Source organism: Anguilla anguilla, chromosome 9 (genome assembly GCF_013347855.1).
Source record: "Anguilla anguilla isolate fAngAng1 chromosome 9, fAngAng1.pri, whole genome shotgun sequence".
NCBI classification, from domain to species: Eukaryota; Metazoa; Chordata; class Actinopteri; order Anguilliformes; family Anguillidae; genus Anguilla; species Anguilla anguilla.
In genome coordinates, this window is record NC_049209.1 from 2,492,492 (window position 1) to 2,514,555 (window position 22,064).

Genomic DNA, 22,064 nt, shown 5'->3' on the forward strand with positions numbered 1-22,064 from the left:
ATATATTGCAGATGGTTTTTTTTTCTTCCAGTCAATCAGTTCAAATCGTGACATTGACGGCTTATCTGATGTCTTCCGCGATCATGTCACTGCGAGTTGAAAAATGTTTCCGCTCAGCTTGGCTGTAAAAGCATTTTCCTTCTGTCAGTGTTGCAGTGGGAATCCTGGTGCCTGTTTATGTCCCAAACTCAGTTTTCTCCAAACTCAGCAGGAGAAAAAAAAGGGACTAATCAAGGAAGGAGAGGCCTTGTGGAATCGCATATTATTATAATATTATTATTATATTATCAGCCTATATTTCATTTTGGAAGGAGTCCAACAAAACAGTGGCAGTGATGTAGTCAATAAAATCCATCAGACTACAATGACATTATTATTATAGATGGTGAATTGAGTTTCTTGTGTGATTTGACATCCTTGCAAGATAATACCATTTTGATTAACTGTATAAATTGAGTTAAACTAGTGCACCCTATTGCCCTTGATCCATGATTAAATTTGACTTCATATGTTGGCTATGCAGTGTTCTATAGTCTCAACTGAATATACAGCCTTTGTATGGTAAGAGTTTGCTTCCAATTTTGTGAGTACTTCAGCGATTATGTTTGGTGGAAATATTTTATTTTATTACCTTTATTGATGTCCGGTCATCACATTTAATGAATGCTATATGCAGTTTCTTTGTTAGCTTAGTCATAGCTCATTTGATGTCTTTGGAAATCCTTTCCTCAATGGAAAAGCTTTAGAGGTATTGATCAATCTGTCATGACTCAATTTTATTTTCAAACTAGTCCATGGGAGAGGTACTTCAGCTATGATGTCACCTCAAGTTTCTGGGAAACAAGGGCATATTATTACATTGGTATGTCTCATTTAATGCAATTTATGGGGGTGTTCAGTGGCAATACTACTATGTCCAGTCATCTAATGTTGGTAAAATCCAATTAATATTTAAAAAATCAAATTATCCAAAATAATCTGGAGACAGTTAAAATGGAAAAAAACAGAATAATACATTTTTTCTTACTCTGTTTTGCTAATGCTTACAATGTGAAAAAATATATAAATCTGAAGCTGTGTGTCTAAGAAAAGCATATTAAAGTTTGAAGGACTTAACTGTTTGCCTACAGCATGACCAGAGGGATAGTTGGAATCTGATTGGCCTAGAGCATGACCAGAGGGATAGTTGGAATCTGATTGGCTCATGAGGACATTGCAAGCCCCTTGAGAAGAGTCTCTACTTGGTTGTGTGGTTATAGTTTCCCCTTCATTTCCCTGTGTTCCAAGAAAGCCACGTTCATGCAGCTGTTCCCTCTGGAGTTCCTCAGCACACGTGTACTTTTCCCTGTCTATTTCCCCAGGTCTGCAGAGAGATGGCACTTTATATGCGGTGCTATACTGTGCCCCGAAGATGGAGATTGAAGGGCCCTATGTTTTGTCCCATGTCTTGCAGTCTTGTGTGTAAGATGATTATTAACTGAATTGCATGCTTGACAAGAAAGAGAGGTTTCTTTCTACATGTTCTGCAGCATTGGCGTCCCACAGCAAATTTGACATTTCACCGAACGTTATCGGTGAGGTCTGCTAGCGGTTGCAGTGGTTGCATAGCGGTAAAGGAATTTGGCTTGCATCTGAACGGTTGCTGGTTTGCTTCCCGGGCAAGGCCCTGCTGTTGTGCCTTTGATCAATGTGCTTAACCTGAGTTTCCTACCTAGCTGTATAAAAGCATACTGTGTAAAAAAAAAATAGAGACATTCTCTAAGTTTCTTTGGATAAAAGTGTCTGTCTAAATGACTGTTATGTAATACTAACAGCCCAGGGGTCTCAATTAAAAAAATGTGCTTCTCAGTGGCTAATCAATCAGACAAATTGCCGTCAGAAAGCCCGCGGCTGCCACTGTCATTTTAACCCATTTTCTGTCCTCCTGTCTTGTTTCGCTCCAGTTTGTGTTGCTCTGTCATCCTCTCAGTACATTACCCTCTGTTATTCATGACTGTGGAGATTCGCCCCTCCTGCACTGTCAGAAGATATTCTCACCAGAATGACTCACAAGTCCGCCCACAGCTCGTAATCGAAGAGTGATTGACTTCATATCATTCTCTTATAACAAAAAAAGAAAACGTAGTCACTGCTACAATGAGGAGATTTGACAAATTATATGGTCAGCGTTCCTTGCAAAAGTGAAGGAAATTGGCCACATTTGAGGAAAATTTTGTCGTCTTCAAGCATTCACAGCTTAAATATGGCCAGAATGACAATATTTGACAAATAATTTGAAGTGCTTGATTCAAATTCACTTCAGCTTTTTGGAAGTGGCGAGCTCAGCAGGAAAGTGCTCATTTTGAACAATCAAAGTGTGAACTGCAGTTGATAACATTTCAATCACTTTCTGCAGGATGTAAGGTTTTCTATTTAAATGCACCTCGACAGTCACTGAATATACTCAAGTTCGAGTCAGTCATAGAGTCACTTCAATTTAAAGAATACCACTCTATCAATAATACCACCTTGTATGAGATCAGAGAAGATATTTTAATATTTTGTTTCTGTTTGCTTGAGTCCCCAGTCACTGAGCGTGAGACAAGCCACTAGCCCATTGGTTTACAGTAAGAAGCTCTATGAGATTAACATCTGGACAACTTTTACAATCCTAGGTTTCTGGTTCAGTCCGAGGGCGACTCTGTCTGACGATATCCCTTCTGTGGTCCTGAACCCTGACCTTACCCTCCCCCTGGGTGCTCTTTGTGACTCCCTTTATTACCAGAGCTATAACCACCCAGTTACGTACGGTAATTGCATCGTTAGGGCTGTGATGTTACTTTAAACAGATTATGATATGCCATTTAATTTCATTCGATCTTGTAATTATAATGGTCTGGTTATGATTATGCATGATGCTTTACTTGCAGCCAGTGGGCCGGTTTTCCTCGTTGCTGCAGAGGGCGATAAATGGTGCTCTCTGGCCTCAGGCATTGATGTGAGGAAGAGGTGCTCTCCATCCCTGTGGATGCACCTCCATCCCTCACCAACTCTCCATCCCTGTGGATGCACCTCCATCCCTCACCAACTCTCCATCCCTGTGGATCCACCTCCATCCCTCACCAGCTCTCCATCCCTATGGATCCACCTCCATCCCTCACCACACTGGCCTGTTCAGGAGTGAAGATGTAGTTTTTTTGTCTGCTTTCACTTGCTTGAGGAACCATCCATTAATCTATTATCTAACATGCTTATTCCTGGTCAGAGTCGCTGGAGCCTATCCCAGCATGCACTGGGCAAGAGGTCACCTATTATTACAGTAAATGGAGCATCTTCATGAGAAAATAAGGCCTAATAAGAAATATTGGCGTGAAATATGCAAGAGAGCACAGTTTAAATCTTTGTTCATGTCATTTAGGTTTGTGTGTGTAGCCTATATCATGAGGTTGTTGCATCTCAAATTGATCACAAGACAACAACAACAACAAAAATCACCTCTTGCAGTGGAAAGCCAGACTTTTTTTAATGCCTCATGCATAGGAAATAGTGTAAATATGATGCTATGTTCCCTGCGGAAGCCGCAAGACGTTGGGCAGCAGCTGCTGCGGTCGGTAATCTCGTGTTCGTTGTTTGTCCTCCCTGCTGTCGCAGTTCACCTCCAAACTCCCCAGGCTCCCCGGGCGACGCCCGGACATCTAAACGGCGGCCGGTGCTCCTGCTAATAACGCTTTTGGGCGTAAAAAGGTGACGTGCGGCGCCCCTGATTCCCCCAGTCTCTCCCGGGAGATGGACTTCTCCTTAAACCGAAAAGCTAACCAGCACGAGGCCTTCTGGTGCCTGTCTCCTGTCTGAATGCAGCTCCATACTTCATCTGTAATATCAACAGAGAGAGCTACTTTTAATGCGAAACTATGACATCTTACTGGAGAGAAACATCATATTAGCTATGTAGAGGTGCCGTGTACCGTTTGATAATTTCTATTTTTCTTGCGAAGTGCTTTGTTGAACTAATAGTGACCTGGTTGGAATGGGTACTCAACATTTGGACGTTTACTCGGTGGCGGAAAGTCATGCCTGCACAAAATGTTGCGTTGCTTGCATAAATAACAGGCTCTTAAGCAGGCTCCCCATTATTATGTGGTCTACCACAGCCACGAAAGCTGGTGCCAGAGTTACTCGCCAGGATGCTGATCCGACCTGTTCATCGACAGTGAGCAAGTAAGTGGTTTTTTTTAAAGTGGTACCGTGCCTTTTGTGCGGTAGAGCTTCAGGAATCTTGCATCATATCTGTTGCTTCATGTAAAAACATGTGTCCAAGGGCTCTTTCTTTGAAGGGCAAAAAACCCACATTTCCCTGTGATCTCATTACTGCCAGAGCCTTAAAGCAAACCTTGAACAAGATCACCGGATGATAAACATAGCCGTGCTTGTCCCGTGCAGCGTCATATGGTTTTAGAATGTGCAAGTAATGCGTCTCGTTGCTGCGTCTCTTCCGTCTGAATAATCGTTTGGTTTTTCGTTTGGACATGAAATCAGACCCTTGAAATCTCTTGCAATCGCATGGTCATAATGTATTTTTGCACACTCAACTGACAACTCTGAACCATAGTTTTTTCTTTCTTTTTGTCAAATACATAAATTACATTTATCAGGCAAGTTCAGCATTTGTCGATGCGTATGTGCATTTTTCCCCCACATCTTACAAATAAAGTACAGATAATTTCCCACTTTCAGTGATAGTCTGGAAATGCCCTGCTCAACAACATTACACAGTAAAATGTTCAGTGTTAAATCAACTGCTACAGAGCACATACGGTCCCTATTGGACTCAATTTTAATTAACACAGGAGTTGAATTAACACTTGACATTTTACTATATACTGTGTGCTTGAGACAGCTTCTAATCTGAATTCATTTGTATATGACACACCCAAAATAATGGCATGGAGTGGGCTTAAAATGTCTTTTGGAAATAATAAAAAATAAATAAATAAATAAAAACCAGCAGCACGAGGACGTGTAACTCTTGCCCGTTGTACTCCTACTATTGCTGTGCTACTAGATATGTGTTTCTGATAAACACAATATGAATTATACCTATTAATGTGTACGCCTTTATATTCGTTTTTATTGAGATGGCCTGTGCCGGTTAACAAGCACAGATTTCATTGATCTAGCGGGTGTATAATATAATTAATATTATTTATCTCTCTGTCTTTGATGTAAACACATAGGTGCGTGTAGGAGCAACACACAAAGGAACATCTAGCAGAGAGAAAGAACATCGAATTGGATCAGTGCAATAAATATGAGCACGTAGGAGTAGGCTAGGCTAATTATTTCAGCGATCGCATATGGTGATTCTCAACAATTATCCACACGGGTAACAAACACGCTTTTTGCTAATGTGCGTATACAGCCTTTAAATGATCTATGGGACTCATAGCAACCCCTGTCTCTCTTTGCAACTCAACATGGTTCATGAGTTATCTTGCCTCATCCTAATTGGGCGCATAGCTCCAAACAATGACATTCAGGAGTCACATGACTTATCCTGTGAAACCCCAGCAATTCACTTTTGTCCCCTGGAGGGGACTTGAGTCTCTGGTCTTAATCTCAGTAACTATACATTCTACTACTGCTGAAACCTACATTACAAGGGACATTCAATAAAAATAAATAATAGTTTTGAATACATTTTCACAGCGACACTGCAAATATTTTCACTGCATTCGTTCACCATCCAAGAAACTTGTATTATGCCACAAAAATTTTAATCCTGAACCTTTTTTTTCCTGTGGAGTCTTATGAGGATATATCAGATTTCACTTTAGTGAGATGGAGAAATCAGATACTGGTTGTTTTGACATGTTCAGCCAGGATGGGAACCAAGAGGAAGAGTGTATGTGTGTGTTTCAGCTCGTATCGGAAGGTGACGGAGCGATTCTTCTGCTGCCATGGCTGTCGACAGCTCATTGCACCACTCTGGGAACACCAGTGAGATAAAAACAGGCAAGTTTGGGCTTTGCAAACACACTTGGGAGAACTATCACACGAGCAAATGTTTCTGAGCAGCAGGCTTTGTGCATGGGCATATCTGTTTGATGATTACTGTAGATAGAAAGCCTGGAGGAAAATCTACCCTTGGAAAGTGCCAGAATCTGGAATTTCATGCAAGCTGTGATTAGAACCAGCAAAGACACCGCAGAGTTCATGATTAGAACAGCAGCAGTGTTCTGAATGAGTTCAACCCTTTAAGGTGATTAGAACATTCTAATGTGATTAGAATGTTCTTTACTGAACATTCTCATGCTGATGTCACAATCACTGCTTGTAACTGAAAGCAGTGGAGTTCTAGAACACTGACTTAGAATTTTGAAAAACCCTACAAGTCAACGGGTTTAATAGTATGGTGACATGGGCAGAGACTGACCAAAATAATTTAATTAGTCGGAGCATAATATGATATCCCAACAACCTGGAAGTAAGGCTGGGAAGGGTGAGAGGTGGAATTTTAAGTTTGACAAGGAAGAACATGCAGGATTTGGTCACCAAAACGTGAAGGAGAGCACTGTAGTCATTTTAAGTCTGGAAGTGCGTGGTGACCGAGTTGTGAAGTTATTATAGGGAACATTAGAGAATTATTATAAGGTTTGGAAAGGCAAAAAACAATGAACAGGTTTTAAGCTGTCCTACATAGGCAAAGGTTTAGCCTATGGGTAGAGTTATCTGGGGTGGAATTTAAGACAACAGTAAACCACCCAGGTTGAGCTGTCTGCCTGGCCAGGAGGTCAGGAGGTAGAATGATGAGACTTGAGTGGACAGTAAAGTGCCTTTGTATAGGCCTACGGACTGTGAAAAATGCTTGCAAATTCAGATTTAAGCATATTTACTCAAATTTCCTGTCAAGTTCAGCATTTTAAGGAATTAACTTTGTGCTGTGTTGCTAAACCGAGCAAAACCCTCATAATTAGCACACTCCAAGTCCAGTATATTTGAGTTAAAATGACGTCCATCTTAAGGTACATTATTAGACTTCGCCGCAGGGTGGCACTGTGACAAATGGCGCTCTTCGCATGATTCTTAGATGCACATGCGCAATAGCACGTATAGGAAGGCCATTATTTCCCCAGCATTTTGTTTTCAAGCGTGCTTCAGCTGGGAGTTTAGTGTCCGAGATGGCTGACGGTGATATTGAAGAGTTCATTGAACAGAATCGACATTTGGCTGAGCTCGTCGATACGTTTAGGACCATCTCGGAGAGCGAAAAGCATTGGAAGTCCAGGAGGGAGTTCCTTTTTAGGAACATCAACGACTATGAAGATCCACACTTGGACCATCTTCTGGCTTTGTCCATGGTTTGGGCAAACAACGTCTTCCTCGGTTGTCGGTATGTAGCAAAATTTAACGATATATGGCCACTGGGAAAAAAGAACTCTGGCGAGCTATTCCAGTAGCTTTGTAGTAAAGCAAGTTGTCGGTACGTGCACCATTTATAGTACAGTGTTTTAAGACTGCAAAATAACTTTGTAGCTAGTTGTAGACGGAAACTGGCCAATGACTAAATGAACGAACAAATGAATGAATGAATGATGCTTTTGATTTGTTGATGTTACCATTTACTACAATACGCATCCGTCTGTAAATGGTTGTAGTAAATTGCTTGGTAGGAAATCTCGCTGTTTGTTAAATCCAGTGGTTTGTCGGGTACTACGGTGGGCAGCTGGCTACTTACATGATAGAGATTGTTGACGTCACGTATGCTTGTATGCTATTGATCCATTTCATCAACTGATTCGTTGTCATGTGTCTTTTTTTACAGGTATAGTCCCGTACTTCTGGACAAAGTGAAGGAAATGGCGGAAGGGATTGTAGTGCACGACGCACCGGTTTTCAAAACAAGAGACGAGATCGTTAAACAGAAGGTAAAATGTATTCTTAACTTTACCTAGCCTGTAAGATCAGACCGAAGGTCTAGTGGCGTTACTTTTTTTGTTAGACTAACGTTTATAGCCGCGTTTCCACCGCAGGAACTATACCCCGGAACTAGGAACCTTTTGAGGAACTCAGTGCGTTTCCACCGCAGGAACTAGGGTCTAAATTTAGTTCTGGGGGCTTTGTTTTACCCCCCAAAACGTTCCTGCTCGGGGGGTAGTACTTTCCGAAAGTACAGGAACCTTTTGGGTGGAGCTTGCAGCGCTGAACATTTCTGATTGGTCGAGTACTCGTAGCATTTGTGTTGCATTTATTTTCCGCCATTACCCGCCATGTTTGAAAATATGCAGCGGCAAACCAATTTATTTTCATAATAACTTCAAATCAAACTTGTATGTTATGCGGCGCAGTAGCCTACTTTTGGTTATAGCCTATCAACGTCTTGGAATTATAACGTGTGCTCTTCTGTTCTTTTCTTGCATTAGTATTCGTTTTATAAAATGCTAAGCATTCGTGCTGGGACAGCATATTACGTAGGCTACCAAAACATTCAAACGGATTAATTCGGTTGCTGAATATTTTCTTCCGGATTTTCTTTGTTAGCCCGTTGTAATTGACTCGAAACGTTTGATACAGTTATGTGAGGTATGCGGTAGTTCTGCATAATTAACATTGGTGATACAATACAAGCAAACTGGAAATCACCTTCCGCACTTTTTATCCGGGTAAAATAACAGCTTAATTCTAGTAATCTTCCCTTTAGCTTTTTCAGACTGCCGTAATTTTACTGCCATTTTTCAATTCCACGAAAAGACCAGGAAGACTATGGACTCATTTATGGTGCATGGTTCGCATCTGGAGGGCACACTTCGCTGCTCGGCTAGCAGTAACTTCGAAGGAAAGCAAACGGTGGCTGTACCACTACTAATTTACATTTTCACGCAAGTCCGAGTTTTCGTTCTATTCTTGTCATTTTGCGATTAGCCTATATGGAATTGACGACGAGAAAGTAATACAACAGCTAATTGTTTACAACGTGTGCATGTTTTCTGCTGTTAATAAATGTGTTTGAGACGATATATGAAAATCAATAAATACAAAAGTAACCATATATAGTCATTGTTGGTAACCCGTTGTATATAAGTGGAATAAACCCCTCCGGGCTGTCCCGGTTATTAGAAAATAATGTAGGCTACTTCGGTGGTAGTTATGGGGTTACAGAAGAAATCATATGACAGATGGACCGACGACAACGTCAGTGGGCTAATTTGCCTAATCTTCGCGGTACTTTAGACCCCGGTGGAAACGCAGACAACCATTGGCTGAAGGAACCTTTTAGTTCCTGGTAAAGTAGTTCCTGGGACTGAAAGTTCCGGGTAATTTTGGTGGAAACGCGGCTTTAGTGAATGTTACTGCGTGATTCGTAATCGCAGCCTATTTCCTCTACGTACTTGGGGTACATGTTAACCTTTTACCAGTGAAATGTTGGTTACATGATGTGGGAAAATAACGTTGCAATTCAGTCATGTAGTTGGCTAGTTTGCTAAATCATTTCTAACGACCACTTGACTATTAACTTGATGATTAATGCTTCACAATACATGGTTTTGCAGATATTTAAGTATTATTTAGCATTAAATAATTCTGAGAATTGCAAAGTAGATTTACTAATATGGAATACCTGAAATAAATCTTTAAAATCCCTCTGGATCACAGGTCTTTATTGCATAATTGAGTTCATCATCAGTAACTAAATGCTTCTCTTCTGCTTCCTTATCATCTACAGAATTGATGACTGGACCTGTCTGGCAAAAGCATACACAGTGGATCAGACCCTCAGATTTGGAGATTCTTCTGAACATGGTTTTTTTTGTAAATGGTGTATTTTAAATGCTTCCAGACATTGCTGATTATGTGCTGGCTTTACAATGGCAGGTATCAGGGCTTGTAGTCTAAAGCAAGAAAATACACTTCAAATAACAAGAGCAGGCTGTCAGAAAGTTCTTTACATATATTAAATAGCCCTCATTGCACATAAAACTGCCTGAGGCAATCAAAAACATGCTGTTAAACTGAAATGGTATTTTTTGATGGGCCACCAGTGATCTTTAAGGAGAGTTTTTATCATTATTTTTATTGTCGTGTGGAATGTTGTTCCAAATGTAGAATGTGGGGCCTGGTTCCTTCAGCCACAGGCACCAAAGCCATCAGGACATTGTACTTCCTCTAGTGGTCTTTTTAAAAACAATAGTTTTTCATCAGTTTTATTCCAACGATTTATTTGTACTCAAAATCAGTTCTGTAGAAATATGTGATCTCTGCCTGGGCATCTGTTTGCCTGAGAGCTGCAACTCTGTGGCCTTCCACCAGTGTTTTATTGATTTGCAAGTTGCCTAATGGATGCCCATCAGTGCCCTGGTAAATATTATGCAAGTATGGATGCATATTTTTGAGGTCATGTGATGGGTCCTTGTGTGTTGTGGTTTCTATGGCAACCCCAGCTGTGCCATCTCTGTTCCCTTTTAATAACAAAATCAGCAAAATTTTAAACATCAAAAAGAGCATCGTGCATTTGGTTCAGGAACAAGATTTCTCAACCAAGAGTACATCAAGTCTGTAAAATGTATTTTATTATATTTATACAGCATATTTTAAGTGTACATTGTTTTCAATAAATTCACAAAAAAACTAGCTTTATGACCTCGCTCTTCTCCTTGGAAAAAATGTCTGTCATTCATCATAGTTTTCAGTATGGTCAACCCCTCATAGTAAATACTATTACTGTTAATTGGATGAGACAACAAACAAAAAAAAGAAAGAAAAACCTGGCTCCAGTATGTTGTCAAATGTGGACAGCCCTTGATGAATTCTGACCAGTTTCATGGTGCAGACAGACTCTGACCCGTCTTTGCTCATAGCACCTACACCATAGTATCCCTTTGTGTCAGAACTGCTTTGATTTGATACGCTTTAAATGCGAACGATCGTAACGTATCTCACATTGTGCACACGATACACAAACAGTCTTAGTTGATGGCCTTTACGTACACTAGCTTTAATAATCCAAAACTAATGCTCCAGTCCTCTTTGCACTTTCCAAACAAGACTCATCTTGCAGAATTCCATGGAGTAGTAATTTGTCAAACAAAACTAAAAAAAAGTTTTGGTAATTTTACCAATAATAGTTTCCAACAGCCACTGTTATTCAAACCATGGAACACATTTCAAAATAAAAGATGCTGTAGAAACCAAACTATCAGAATCAATCCCAAAAAAAAAGATATTTTACAAATTCTGTCAGCAAATAACTTATTTTGCATCATGCAATGAAAACGGAAATAAGAACAACACAAACCTAAAAGATCGTTTTTTGTTTCTCCAAATGTGTTGGCAAGCAAGTAAAAGTTCCTACAATTTTTTTATTTTATTTTCTCCTGGCACTTCGAAGTCCTGCCGTTTGACTTCCTCCTCTCTGGATGAGGTAAACGAAAGCTTGGGTTCTGATGACCACGTCGCAGGTGATTCCTGTGTTAAGAGTCCCTCCAGCTCTGCTCCACGATGGCCGACACCCTCTTCTCGTACTCGCGCTTGTTCTCCTGGTACAGCTGCGCGGCCTGGCTGTTCGCCGGGCTGTTGGGGTTGGGCTCGTCCAACAGGGACTTTGAAAGGGAAGAAAGAACAATCAGGGAGGCTGAATAATCAGGCGTCATTAATTCGAAGAGCGCTTGGCACTGCGTTCGTGGAGGTAGGCCAAAGGAATAGAGAATGGGGACAGGTGTACTATGAGTGTGTGTGTGTGGGGGGGGTTGTAAGTTGTACCCCTCCTCACACACACACACAGAGTACAGTGGCCTTAAACTCCTATAGAGAGAATTCTATAGAATGGAATGGAACAGAAAAGGGATACTATCTCTAATAGTGGACATACTGCCATGATAATGAAGCCCTACATCCATAACCTCATTGTTACCACAAGCAGAGAAGTCACAGGCCAGGCGATGTGCTACATATTTATGGTGATTAAAAACCAAGACGACAACACAGTAGGAGTTTAACAGCTTTGGTAGCGTGAGCAGCAATGCTGTGGTTTGCTACACGCAGCTGGGCACCCATCATGGTGGAGGACGGCTCAAACCCACCTGTATCGACGTCAGGATGGAGGAGACGTCGTATGTGGGACTCCAGCGGTTCTGAAGGATGTCTAGACATATGCTCCCATCTGCGTAAACTAAAGATAAAAAGGTTTACATTCATCAAACTGTTCCAACAAGCACAGCCACAAAACCGTTTTAGCCGTTTTCACATGACTATTCAAACAAAGAGTCATCTTGTATGGTAGTGAAAAAGCTTCATATATCGTTTACTCCTTTGACCCTTTCACAAAATAGATTTGTCCTTGAAAAAAAAAAAAAAACCAGAGGGACGAGTACATACTGCTCACTGTGCGACAGAAGAGTTTACGCTCTGGCATTAAACCCGAACGAGGCGGATCAATCCTGTCATTCTTAAGAGGTTACAGTCACGCCGGATCTCACCATTGGGGTGGAACATTTTGGAGATGAATCGAACCGTGGGAGGCTTGTTCGGGTACTCTTCTGAAAATTCTATCACAAGCTTAAAAGTTCCTGTGGAGAGAGACGCAATTAAGGTTTCTAAAAATACGCCCCGCGGCCCGACGAGCATTAATCCTTCACCGAGACAGGATTGGGCCCAGCAGCGGGTGCTGTGTGACCAGACTAATATGAGATTAAAAATGAACGCTGACTCAGCAGTACGGATATTTCGCTGCTGTTAAAAGACACTGAACCGCTTTTCCCAATTCAGCTGATCGAAACTCACTCCCAGCTTTGCTTAAATAAAACGCAAATGGTCATGGTTATTGATTCATTCATACTAAAGAGCTATACTTTTTGCACATAAAAGAACATGGCTGCAAGAAAGGCACTACAGAACAGTTAGCACCACTCAGTGGACAGGTGCAATACACACCTGGTTCTTGCTGGGCTGCCCAACCCTGTTCCTGGAGATCTACCATCCTGCAGGTTTTCATTTCAACCCTAATTTGGCACACCTGATTCTACTAATTAGCAGCTCAGTGAGATCTCTAGCTGTTGAATGAGGTGCGCTTTCATAGGTTCAGAGTGAAGAACCTACAGGACGGTAGATGTCCAGGAACAGGGTTGGGCAGCCCAGCTATAAAGGATAGATAAATACTACAGGTTGTGTACTGTGCAATAAGGCGTGGAAGATGTGGTGTTTTTCATATGATGAGTAAATCAACTTACCATCTTCAAACGGGGTTCCCTCAGGTCTGCAAGTGATGAAACAAAAATACTCAATTACACAAAGTTTGCGATGGCACATTATGGTTTAAAAGGAATGGATTTGTTTGAAAAACAGGAAACATCCAGCAGCATAAAACTGATATCATGCCTATTTCCCTTTTACAAGATAAATCTGAGGACACAGCACCACTTCCCCATTAATAAACATAACTCTCAGGAGCCTGATCATAAAGCCAGTGAGCTCATCTTTCTGTTCTGCACAGGGTGAAAGGTCAAAACTCCTCCAAGCTGACCATCTACATGTGTGTTTTCTGAAGGGTGAAAACTCCTCCGAGCTGACCGTCCATATGTGCGTGTTTTCTGAAGGGTGAAAGGTCAAAACTCCTCCAAACTGACCATCTACATGTGTGTTTTCTGAAGGGTGAAAACTCCTCCACGCTGACCATCTAGATGTGCGTGTTTTCTGAAGGGTCAAAGGTCACAGGTCCTCCGAGCCGCCCCCGTCTGACGTGCGTACTCTCTGAAGCGTGCGTGCAGTAAGCCCCAAGCAGGAGGCGGCGGATTTAAAGCTCACCCAAAAATAACCGCGTTCCACATCATGATGTTGTTTTCCGAGGGGGCTCCGCTAACGCCCGCTGGCGGGTCCTCCTGCAGCCTGGGGGGGGGGGGGGGGGGGGGGGTGGCGGGGGGAACACAGAGAGGAGAGAGGAGCCCTACTCGTTAGGATTCAGAACCGCAGGGGGAGGAGGGGCTGTCTATCCACACACACACGCGCCGTGCCTGGGGAGACACTAAAGCGTGCTTCCTGTGGGACCCACAGTCTTCCCCCGCTGTGCCCAACGATACAGTCAATCATTTCCAGATACCCCGTCCTGGAAAGACCGGATGCATTTCGTGATTTGTTAAAGGAATCATTTTCAGTACGGCTGATCTGATGGCTTATAAGTGCCAGTATGTGACGTGAGCCTTAAGACAAGCTGTTAAGATCACCTCAATACTAATAATGCATTTTTGTTAGTAGGTTTTGTCTCTATAAGGTCATCTTCCTCCACAGCTCAGCAGTGATGTGACCTCTCCTACCAGCCCTGTGCTTCTGTCCCATATCAGATAGAGTGAATTGTGATGGCGGTGTAACCAGGGCATGAAACTAACTTTTTCACCCACAGGCTAGAGTGGCTAGTGAAGTCTAAAAATCACCAGCCATTTTGAGCACCAGCTACACTACCTTGAGCAATGGAACACAACAGGGTTGGTTACCTGCCAATGTGGCTGCCAGAGTGGAAAGTCTTATCAGCAGCAATCAAAGCTTTGCCAGCATTTGGCTGACAGCGGGCGTTCATTTCATACCCTGATTGTAAACTCCCCCACCCCCCTCCCCATGGGGCTTGAATACAAACGCCTCACGGCCAGACCATAAAACGGTTACTTGTGTTCAAAACGCACGCATTTGTGGACATGCAGTGAGAAAGAGCTGCTTTCGGACGCAAGCAGATTACGCTAAGCTAAAGCGTACCCTGCGAGCTAGCAACTGCACCCCGAAGCCAGGAGACAGGAAGAGAGAACACCGACCAGCAGACAAAAACACGTCCCGCTTCATTTGAATGGAAAATAAAAGCAAAGCACCGAGGCATACCCCAGCCTGCCTACAGGCTGCTTCACAAAAAGTTTGGCCCTCGCAAGTGAGAACTACAAAATACCCAAATGACACGAGCGATCTTCAGCGATGCCTTGTCTCGGCCGGCAGCAATATCCTCTGCTAAACCCCAGGATACTTCAAAAGTATTATTTCAAATAGTTCATGTGCTTTAGTACAGGTTCACAAACTCCATCTACTCCATTAATGAAAAATGCTGTCTGGTCGATATTTTTTTTTAAAAATATGTAGAGGGAGGGTTAGAAAAATAAAATAATTATACACAGCATTTATACAGTAAGAGTGCCTTTTACAGTAAAGTCAGTTAACAGTAAAAGGGGGCAGCCCATCTCGAACTTCATCAATGACCCTGAATGAGAGAGAGGAAGAAAAGGGTCGGAGCCTTTCAAAGGCTCTCCCGCCTGGCGTTTATGTGACCTTCTCCGCCGGAACAACGCAGGCAGCTTCTAAAGCATCCTTCAGATTTGGCCGTTCGTTCATGCGGTGCCATCCGCTGTCACACAGAAACCGCAGCGTTCGGCCGGCTCTTCCGCTCCGTCACCTCAGCCACTCGACCGTTAATCTGCCCCCACACCCCACTTCACCTTCTCCAGGGCGGGCCTGTTCACTCCGCTCCGCTCCCCCTGGCCTTTCAAATCTAAAACCACCTGTGACTGAAGTGCTCCTGTGACCTTAAGCGCTCCTCCCCACCTCCACCACCTCCTCCACCTCCTCCTCCTCCAAAGCCCACCTGCGGATCAGTCTCTCCAAACCTTCAAGAGCCCACCTTCACACAGCCACCTCTCTGTCTCACCTGCGGTGATCTGATGACTCGGACCCGACTCCACACAGCTGATTCTTTGTGACTGGCGGTTCTTCGTCAGCTATTCAATACTTTATTCAACAGCTGCTATTATCCCGCTCATTTTGCAGACAGCAATTTATACTGTGGCAAAGATTTTTTTTTTTTAATTTCCTTTGCTCGATAGCAGAGCGGTGAATAGAAAACATAATGGTGACTAACCGTAGATTTTGAAAAAAAAAATCTAAAATCTTTTGGTGCCAACATTCTTTTTATGAACTGTGTCCTTTTATATAAAACTGGTATTCTGATTTGGCACTGTAATAAAAATTTTACCAACAATCCAACAGTTTTCCCAACATTTCATAGATAGCCTCTCTCCTATATCAGGGACGATAGGAACTTCAGGCAAGTGATGCAGTGAACCTGCATGGTTCCTCCTCTTAATTAGAGAGGAGGAGCTAAATGAAGAGTGTCAGTCATGGGTCCCCTTCCACTCTGTAACAGTGAGCTGACCCGCCACAGCGTCGGACATGAGTCCCAGTGAGCTGACCCGGCACAGCGTCGGACATGAGTCCCAGTGAGCTGACCCACCACAGCGTCAGTCATGAGTCCCCTTCCACTCTGTAACAGTGAGCTGACCCACAGGGGTGGTAACACAGAGTAAGGTTACCTCATCAGCATGCCCTCCTATTCACTGCTGGCGGTTTTATGTGGGTGTCGGAATACACCCTCGTCCCTCCAGCAGCTGCCCGGCGTGAGCCTTTTCTCTCAGAACCATTTCCCATCTGGATGCTAACGGCAGGAGGGGGGCCAGGGAGTCACGCCCGACCGAGCTGAGGTGCACTCCGCTTTGTAGACCTCTCCCCTGAGAGCACCACAACCCTAATGCTTTATCACAACGTCCAATCATCTGTCTCAACTAACCACAGTTAACCCTAACCCTTTGTCGCCATGTCTAATCAAATAACCACAGTTAACTCTAGCCCTTTATCACAACGTCCAATCATCTGTCTCAACTAATCACAGCTTATAAACACCGGCGACAACACCAGAGCATTTGGACTACAGGTAATGGCCTTTTCATGACGTTACCCACTTTATATCTAAAACATTACCTATCAATACATATCAAACGAGTATGTTATGCCTAAATGAAGACTGTTTTATAACTACTGCTAGCCCACTCAGCTACTTCACTAACTTCCTCTCAATACCATTACTATCCACATGCCTAAAGTTTGATTGCTCAGTGTCCAAAGAAGCAACAGACTACATTCGATGCTTAAAACTGTAAAATTTAGCAGCACTGTTCATCTGATTACCAAGATCAATACCAAGACAAACGCCGATTGTTTGATATGCTAGACAGTCATACATACAAGTAAACGTAAGTTAATTATAACTTCGTAGTAATTTCATCACCTCAAACAGTAACCTTTGTGACCGGCTTTATCGCAGAATAGACTACTAGCCTATTTGATTTTGAGAGCGGGTGAATGTAGTGGATTGGAAGCTTTTTGCGTTAACTGTGCGATTGTTATCATGAGTAATTCTAATCAGATAGCAAGACTAAGGCCGCACAGAACAAAGCAGTTGAAAGAAACAAACGTAGAGCTAGCTAGCTTTACATTAAATAGCCAACATACACACATCTTAACACTTCTAAGACAACAAATGTAGCTTGGATGAAATATTTCAGTGTGATATATGACAACTAACGATTTTCCTTCCGGTGCAGCAATACGATACCCAGAGTCAAAGACAGAATACTCGTCTAGCAAAACTATCCTAGCAAAATCTACAAATCTTGGAACTAGGCAACTACCGCAGCTGTGTAAGATAGCTAGCTTGATAGCCAGCTAATAGCAATGACAGTGAAATCATTGAAGAAAAACATTTATAAACGCAGCGAACCAGTAGCTACCTTTTGAAATCTCTCATAAGGCGTCTTCGAGCAGGCGTGGACATTTTTCAGGACCCAGAAGATGCTACTTTAATCATAAAAGCCAGCCCGAGCCGGTATATGCGGGCAATACCGCTGCTCGTACCCTTTTCTCCTTCCAAACAACTAAGGTGACGTCATGTACTTCCACGAGCGAAATGGCCAATACCATTCAACAAGAACTGTCCACTTTTACAATAACCAAACAATTTTCAAGTTTACAGCACTGTTTGCACGAAACAACATTAAGATGTTTAAAATATTTAAATATGTACATTCATTGTTTTCCCCTCATCGATACAGCTGATAAGCATTTATGTTTTTGTGTTTAAGTAAACCCCCCTCTGTGCAGCACAGTTGGTTTAATCTCAACATTAATAACTATTTGGATGCAGAGTTGAGAAGAAGTAATTGGGTAGGAAAGGTATAAATCAATGTAACTTCGTTTAAGACAAGATCTACTGTTGATATATATATTAGTTTTTTTGTATGGGCAACTATTAAACATTCAAACTGTGTACTGCACATTTTTTATTTTAGCTACAAATGTTGTGCTACTTGTGAACAGAATATATTTTTTGGTTCAATATTTTTTTTCAAAAAGGTGTCGTCATACTAGGCTACGTACATTTGGTGTCATCCCGGAAATCTTGAAATGGGTCAGTAATTACCCAACGTCACATCATTTGACCTCATGACAGTGTTTTCACGGATAATATAGCGCAACGACTGTACTGGTAGTACAACACAGTATAGCTTTATAAAGGGTGTTGTTCTGAAACGTTTGAACGTATGAAAATGAAACTGGCCGTTATTGATGTAGCAAATTTTACATATATAATCTATGTGTGGTTGCATATGTATCTCATCAGACTGAACCTGTGCTAACAAATAAGGATTGTCCAATGGTGTGGGAAAGCAACATAGAATTTGATATATGTGTAGTAAAGGTACATGTGAGTAGCCAGATGATGGTGACATCATTCCCTGGAGTCAGGACATAAAGCCCTGATTGTTACCAACAATAATACTGTTACCATGTAACTAGACCAGCATCTATATACTAATAATTTAACAGTTAATTTAAAGAATAATAATTTTGAGTTTTGATTTCTAATATCGCAAAACGTGAAATACTAAGAGACCGACTACACTAGTTCTAGGATTAGTTCTGTTCAGCTGACCTTGCCTGTAGGAGCTATTTGTTTTCATCAGTATTTGTAACTGTGTGTTTACAGTCACAGTTCGTAACTGAAAGTTGTGTGTTTACAGTCAGCACAATAAGAGGCCAGAGTTGTAGGAGTTATTTGTTTTCAGTATTTGACTTCCTTTTGTACACATTTTAATTTGACCCGGGGCATCAGTGGCTTTTGAACGATGTTTGCATTCTTTTGAAACTTAAAAGAATTGACAAATAGCCACTACACTGTCACAGGAACCAATAAACCCACATATTTAGAACAATACAGGCGTCAAGTCATCCAATCCAGGTAAGAATTAACTATTGTGTATGAGGCACTCTAGTTGCTTGGTATATGTTATAAGTCAGTCAGGAACAGTTTCATACTGTATAGTGAGTATGAGAATCACATAGTCCACATATTGGACTATGTGATTCTCATGCTCATCACATATTGCTCTGTGTTTTGAATTAAATTGTTGGCAACCACTTGGTTCCAACCATTTAACTTACACAGTGCCTTGCAAAAGTGTGCACGATTTTCACATTTTGTTGCTTTGGAGCTTGTATTAATGACACTTTCCTTGAGGACCTACTATTTCTTTCAAATACAAGCTACTACACATATTTGTGAACAAAAACAGTTCAATAAAAACTGAGATATGCTGACTGCATAAGTATTTAGCCCCTCTGCTCTGGGAGTTCTAAATGATTGCCAGTGCAGAGCATAACCGCAATGAGCCTCACGGTGAGTAGGTTGTTCTCTGTCTGTGTACCAATTGAAGCGATTATCGCCATTTCAGGAATAAAAACACAAAAGCTGAAGTCCAAGGACCTTCCTTGGTCAGTCAGGGATAAGGTTATCAAAAGGAACAAATTGGGGAAATTATATGGAATCATATATCAAAATGTCTGCATATCCCAGTGAGCACTGCTGGCAACGATGAAGACGGGGAAGCTGCAGCATACTAACCAACCCAGCCAAGAAAATGCCATCACTCCTAGTGAACAGGAAGCAGGTGAGGGAGGTCACTATGGGACCATCACTTCTTTTAAAGAGAGTGAGAAAGTTAAATGGCTGAGAACGGAAATAATGTTCCTCAGTCAAGAGAGTCAAGAGCACTGCACAATTCTGCCCTTTATGACAGGAAACAATGAAGAGGCCATTACTTATATATATATATATATATAAACCCACAGAGACTGCCTAGAGTTTACAAGGGTGACCCAAATGTGGGAAGAGCTTTTGCGGTCAGGTGAGTCTAAAAACAGTGCTTTAGTGCTTTTGGGTCAAAATGCAAAGTACCGTGCCGGTTCACAAACCTAAGATTGTTCCGGTCCAATTTAACGCCAGCCCCACAGTAAAACATGGTGGCAGCAGTACCATGCTATAGGGAACGCTTCTCTTTGGCAAGGACGGGGAAACTTGTCAGAACTGAAGGGGACACAGACATGGCAAAATACAGACTGATAGAAAAAACTGTTTCGGTCTGATAAAGACGTGAAACTGGGGCGAAATTTCCCTTTCACCAGGGCTTCAGTCCAAAGCACAGGACAGAAAATACACTGAAGAGGGTCAAGGCTAAAACGGTGATTGTCCTTGAGTGGCCTTCAGTAATAAAGCTGTTGTGGAAAAAGGTGCTTCCACCAAATATCGATATGATGGGTCTGAATACTCATGTAAGCAGAATATCTAATTTAGTTTTATTTTTCTCTAAGACATTTTGTTGACATAGAACTAATTTGCCTTAAACATTTTTTTTTTTCATTTTGAAAATGTGAGTTTTGAATAACAATATTAAATTAAAAAAAAAAACAATGTGAATGCAATGCTGCAACATGTCCAAGGGTCTGAATGCTTTTGCAAGGCATTGTATTTGTCTATAAATAAAAACAATCTGAGCCCCGCCCAGGACCAGAGCTGGCAAACTCAAGCCGAGTTTCATTCAGGAATCCAGGCCAGCACTCACCAACTCTGGGAAAGAATAGGTTACGCTCTCCTTTAGCATTTAGCGGCGGGACATAAATATAGCCGGAGGAGGTAAGGGCAAAGGGGCTATATTTCATAGAGAATCCCAAGGGTGCTCGTTCAGCCAACCCAAGCTTCCACTTAGCCAAGCCAAAAGGGCAGCGAACAGAAGAGCACCACCATATCGACAGTCCGGGCACCTCACACGACGACCGCACCGGTCGCTTTCTCAACCGTGGAGCGACTGGAAGTTACTTCCATACTAGGATGCCTTTCCCGGTCACGGTACCTCTCTGTACTGCCCCCCAGTGGTGGAATGGAGTTCTCACAGTTGTCAGGAAGCAGAATCAGCGCCTATCTTCTGATACAGAATGAAGTCTCACACTTATTTGGTTTTCTAAAATATTTTTTAATGGTTTCATCTTTTTTTCAGGGATGTTGTATGTACGTTTTTACCATACATTTTTACTACGGTTCTACGTCAACAGAGTTTGTTTATATTTCAGACGTTAGTGGCGCTGCATACACACTTGTTGCTCAAGGAATGTAGATAATGTAACTTTGGTGAATGTATTCATGTTCAATAACTTATTAGGTTGCTCTGGATAAGGCCTTCTTCTAAATACATGTAATGTCATGTACAACTTAATCTTTAAAACCGTGTAGGCCTACTGGAGTGGGGCCCGGGTGAATCTTGTTTTATGAGAAAATAAATAAATGTATTTTTCCTCCGCAGAGAAGACATTTTATCTCGTTACATTTCTGGTTCATTAATTTGCTGGTCTGCGGAGGGACTGTTCCGGGGCTGTTCGGCTCCGCTGACAGACCCAACGCGCGTCTGGGGAAGTAGCTCTCTGACGCTAATAGCGGTGTGGCAATAACGACTGAGGCCATTAGTCCAACACGGGCGAGAATGAAAAGAGCCTGACACAGTACATCCTTTCCATAACAGCTGTCTGCAGATGCACCGCATCGCTCCTCCGGCCTGACAGATCTATTTAGAACAGCCACTCTGTCACCCGAATGATTAATTATTCCCTTTATTACCGTGCAGTGTACACCACCAGAGGAAGCGAGAGAAACGCACATCAGCGCTAATCAGAAGTGATGCTGTGTGATTACGCGGCTAATTATTTTATTATGGTCGGGCCGTTTCACATTTCCAAATGTTCAACCATAATAATTGAATTATGGCAGATTTACTAACAAAGAGGCTCAACGTTCTTCGAGAACAAAGGGACCGGGAGATGTCTTCGGTTCCATGACACCGGCGGTTGATTTAGGAGCGTCTGCCGCCGCTATATTTATGGAGCAAGACCGCGGCAGCCAGTGATGA

At 42.2% G+C, this 22,064-nt stretch overlaps 2 protein-coding genes and 1 long non-coding RNA gene across 3 annotated transcripts; 2 read left to right on the forward strand and 1 right to left on the reverse strand.

Annotated features, from left to right (window-relative positions):
- The first annotated feature begins 2,663 nt into the window (after window positions 1-2,663).
- On the forward strand, window positions 2,664-5,987 carry LOC118235653. The gene is made up of 4 exons (XR_004766895.1): window positions 2,664-2,779; window positions 2,910-3,723; window positions 4,131-4,197; window positions 5,899-5,987. It is a non-coding gene; the product is annotated as an uncharacterized LOC118235653 (long non-coding RNA).
- Window positions 5,988-7,076: 1,089 nt separating this feature from the next.
- Window positions 7,077-10,598, forward strand: cdkn2aipnl (CDKN2A interacting protein N-terminal like). Its single transcript, XM_035433214.1, has 3 exons — window positions 7,077-7,369; window positions 7,802-7,904; window positions 9,701-10,598. The coding sequence occupies exons 1-3, from the start codon at window positions 7,158-7,160 to the stop codon at window positions 9,704-9,706; spliced, it is 321 nt and encodes a 106-aa protein (XP_035289105.1). The 5' UTR covers window positions 7,077-7,157; the 3' UTR covers window positions 9,707-10,598.
- On the reverse strand, window positions 10,525-17,715 carry ube2b (ubiquitin-conjugating enzyme E2B (RAD6 homolog)). The gene is made up of 6 exons (XM_035433213.1): window positions 17,562-17,715; window positions 13,774-13,854; window positions 13,200-13,225; window positions 12,450-12,539; window positions 12,054-12,142; window positions 10,525-11,573 (listed from the first exon to the last, which is right to left on the reverse strand). Exons 1-6 carry the CDS (start codon window positions 17,603-17,605, stop codon window positions 11,445-11,447), a joined length of 459 nt encoding a protein of 152 aa, XP_035289104.1. The 5' UTR covers window positions 17,606-17,715; the 3' UTR covers window positions 10,525-11,444.
- Between the last annotated feature and the right edge of the window lie 4,349 nt (window positions 17,716-22,064).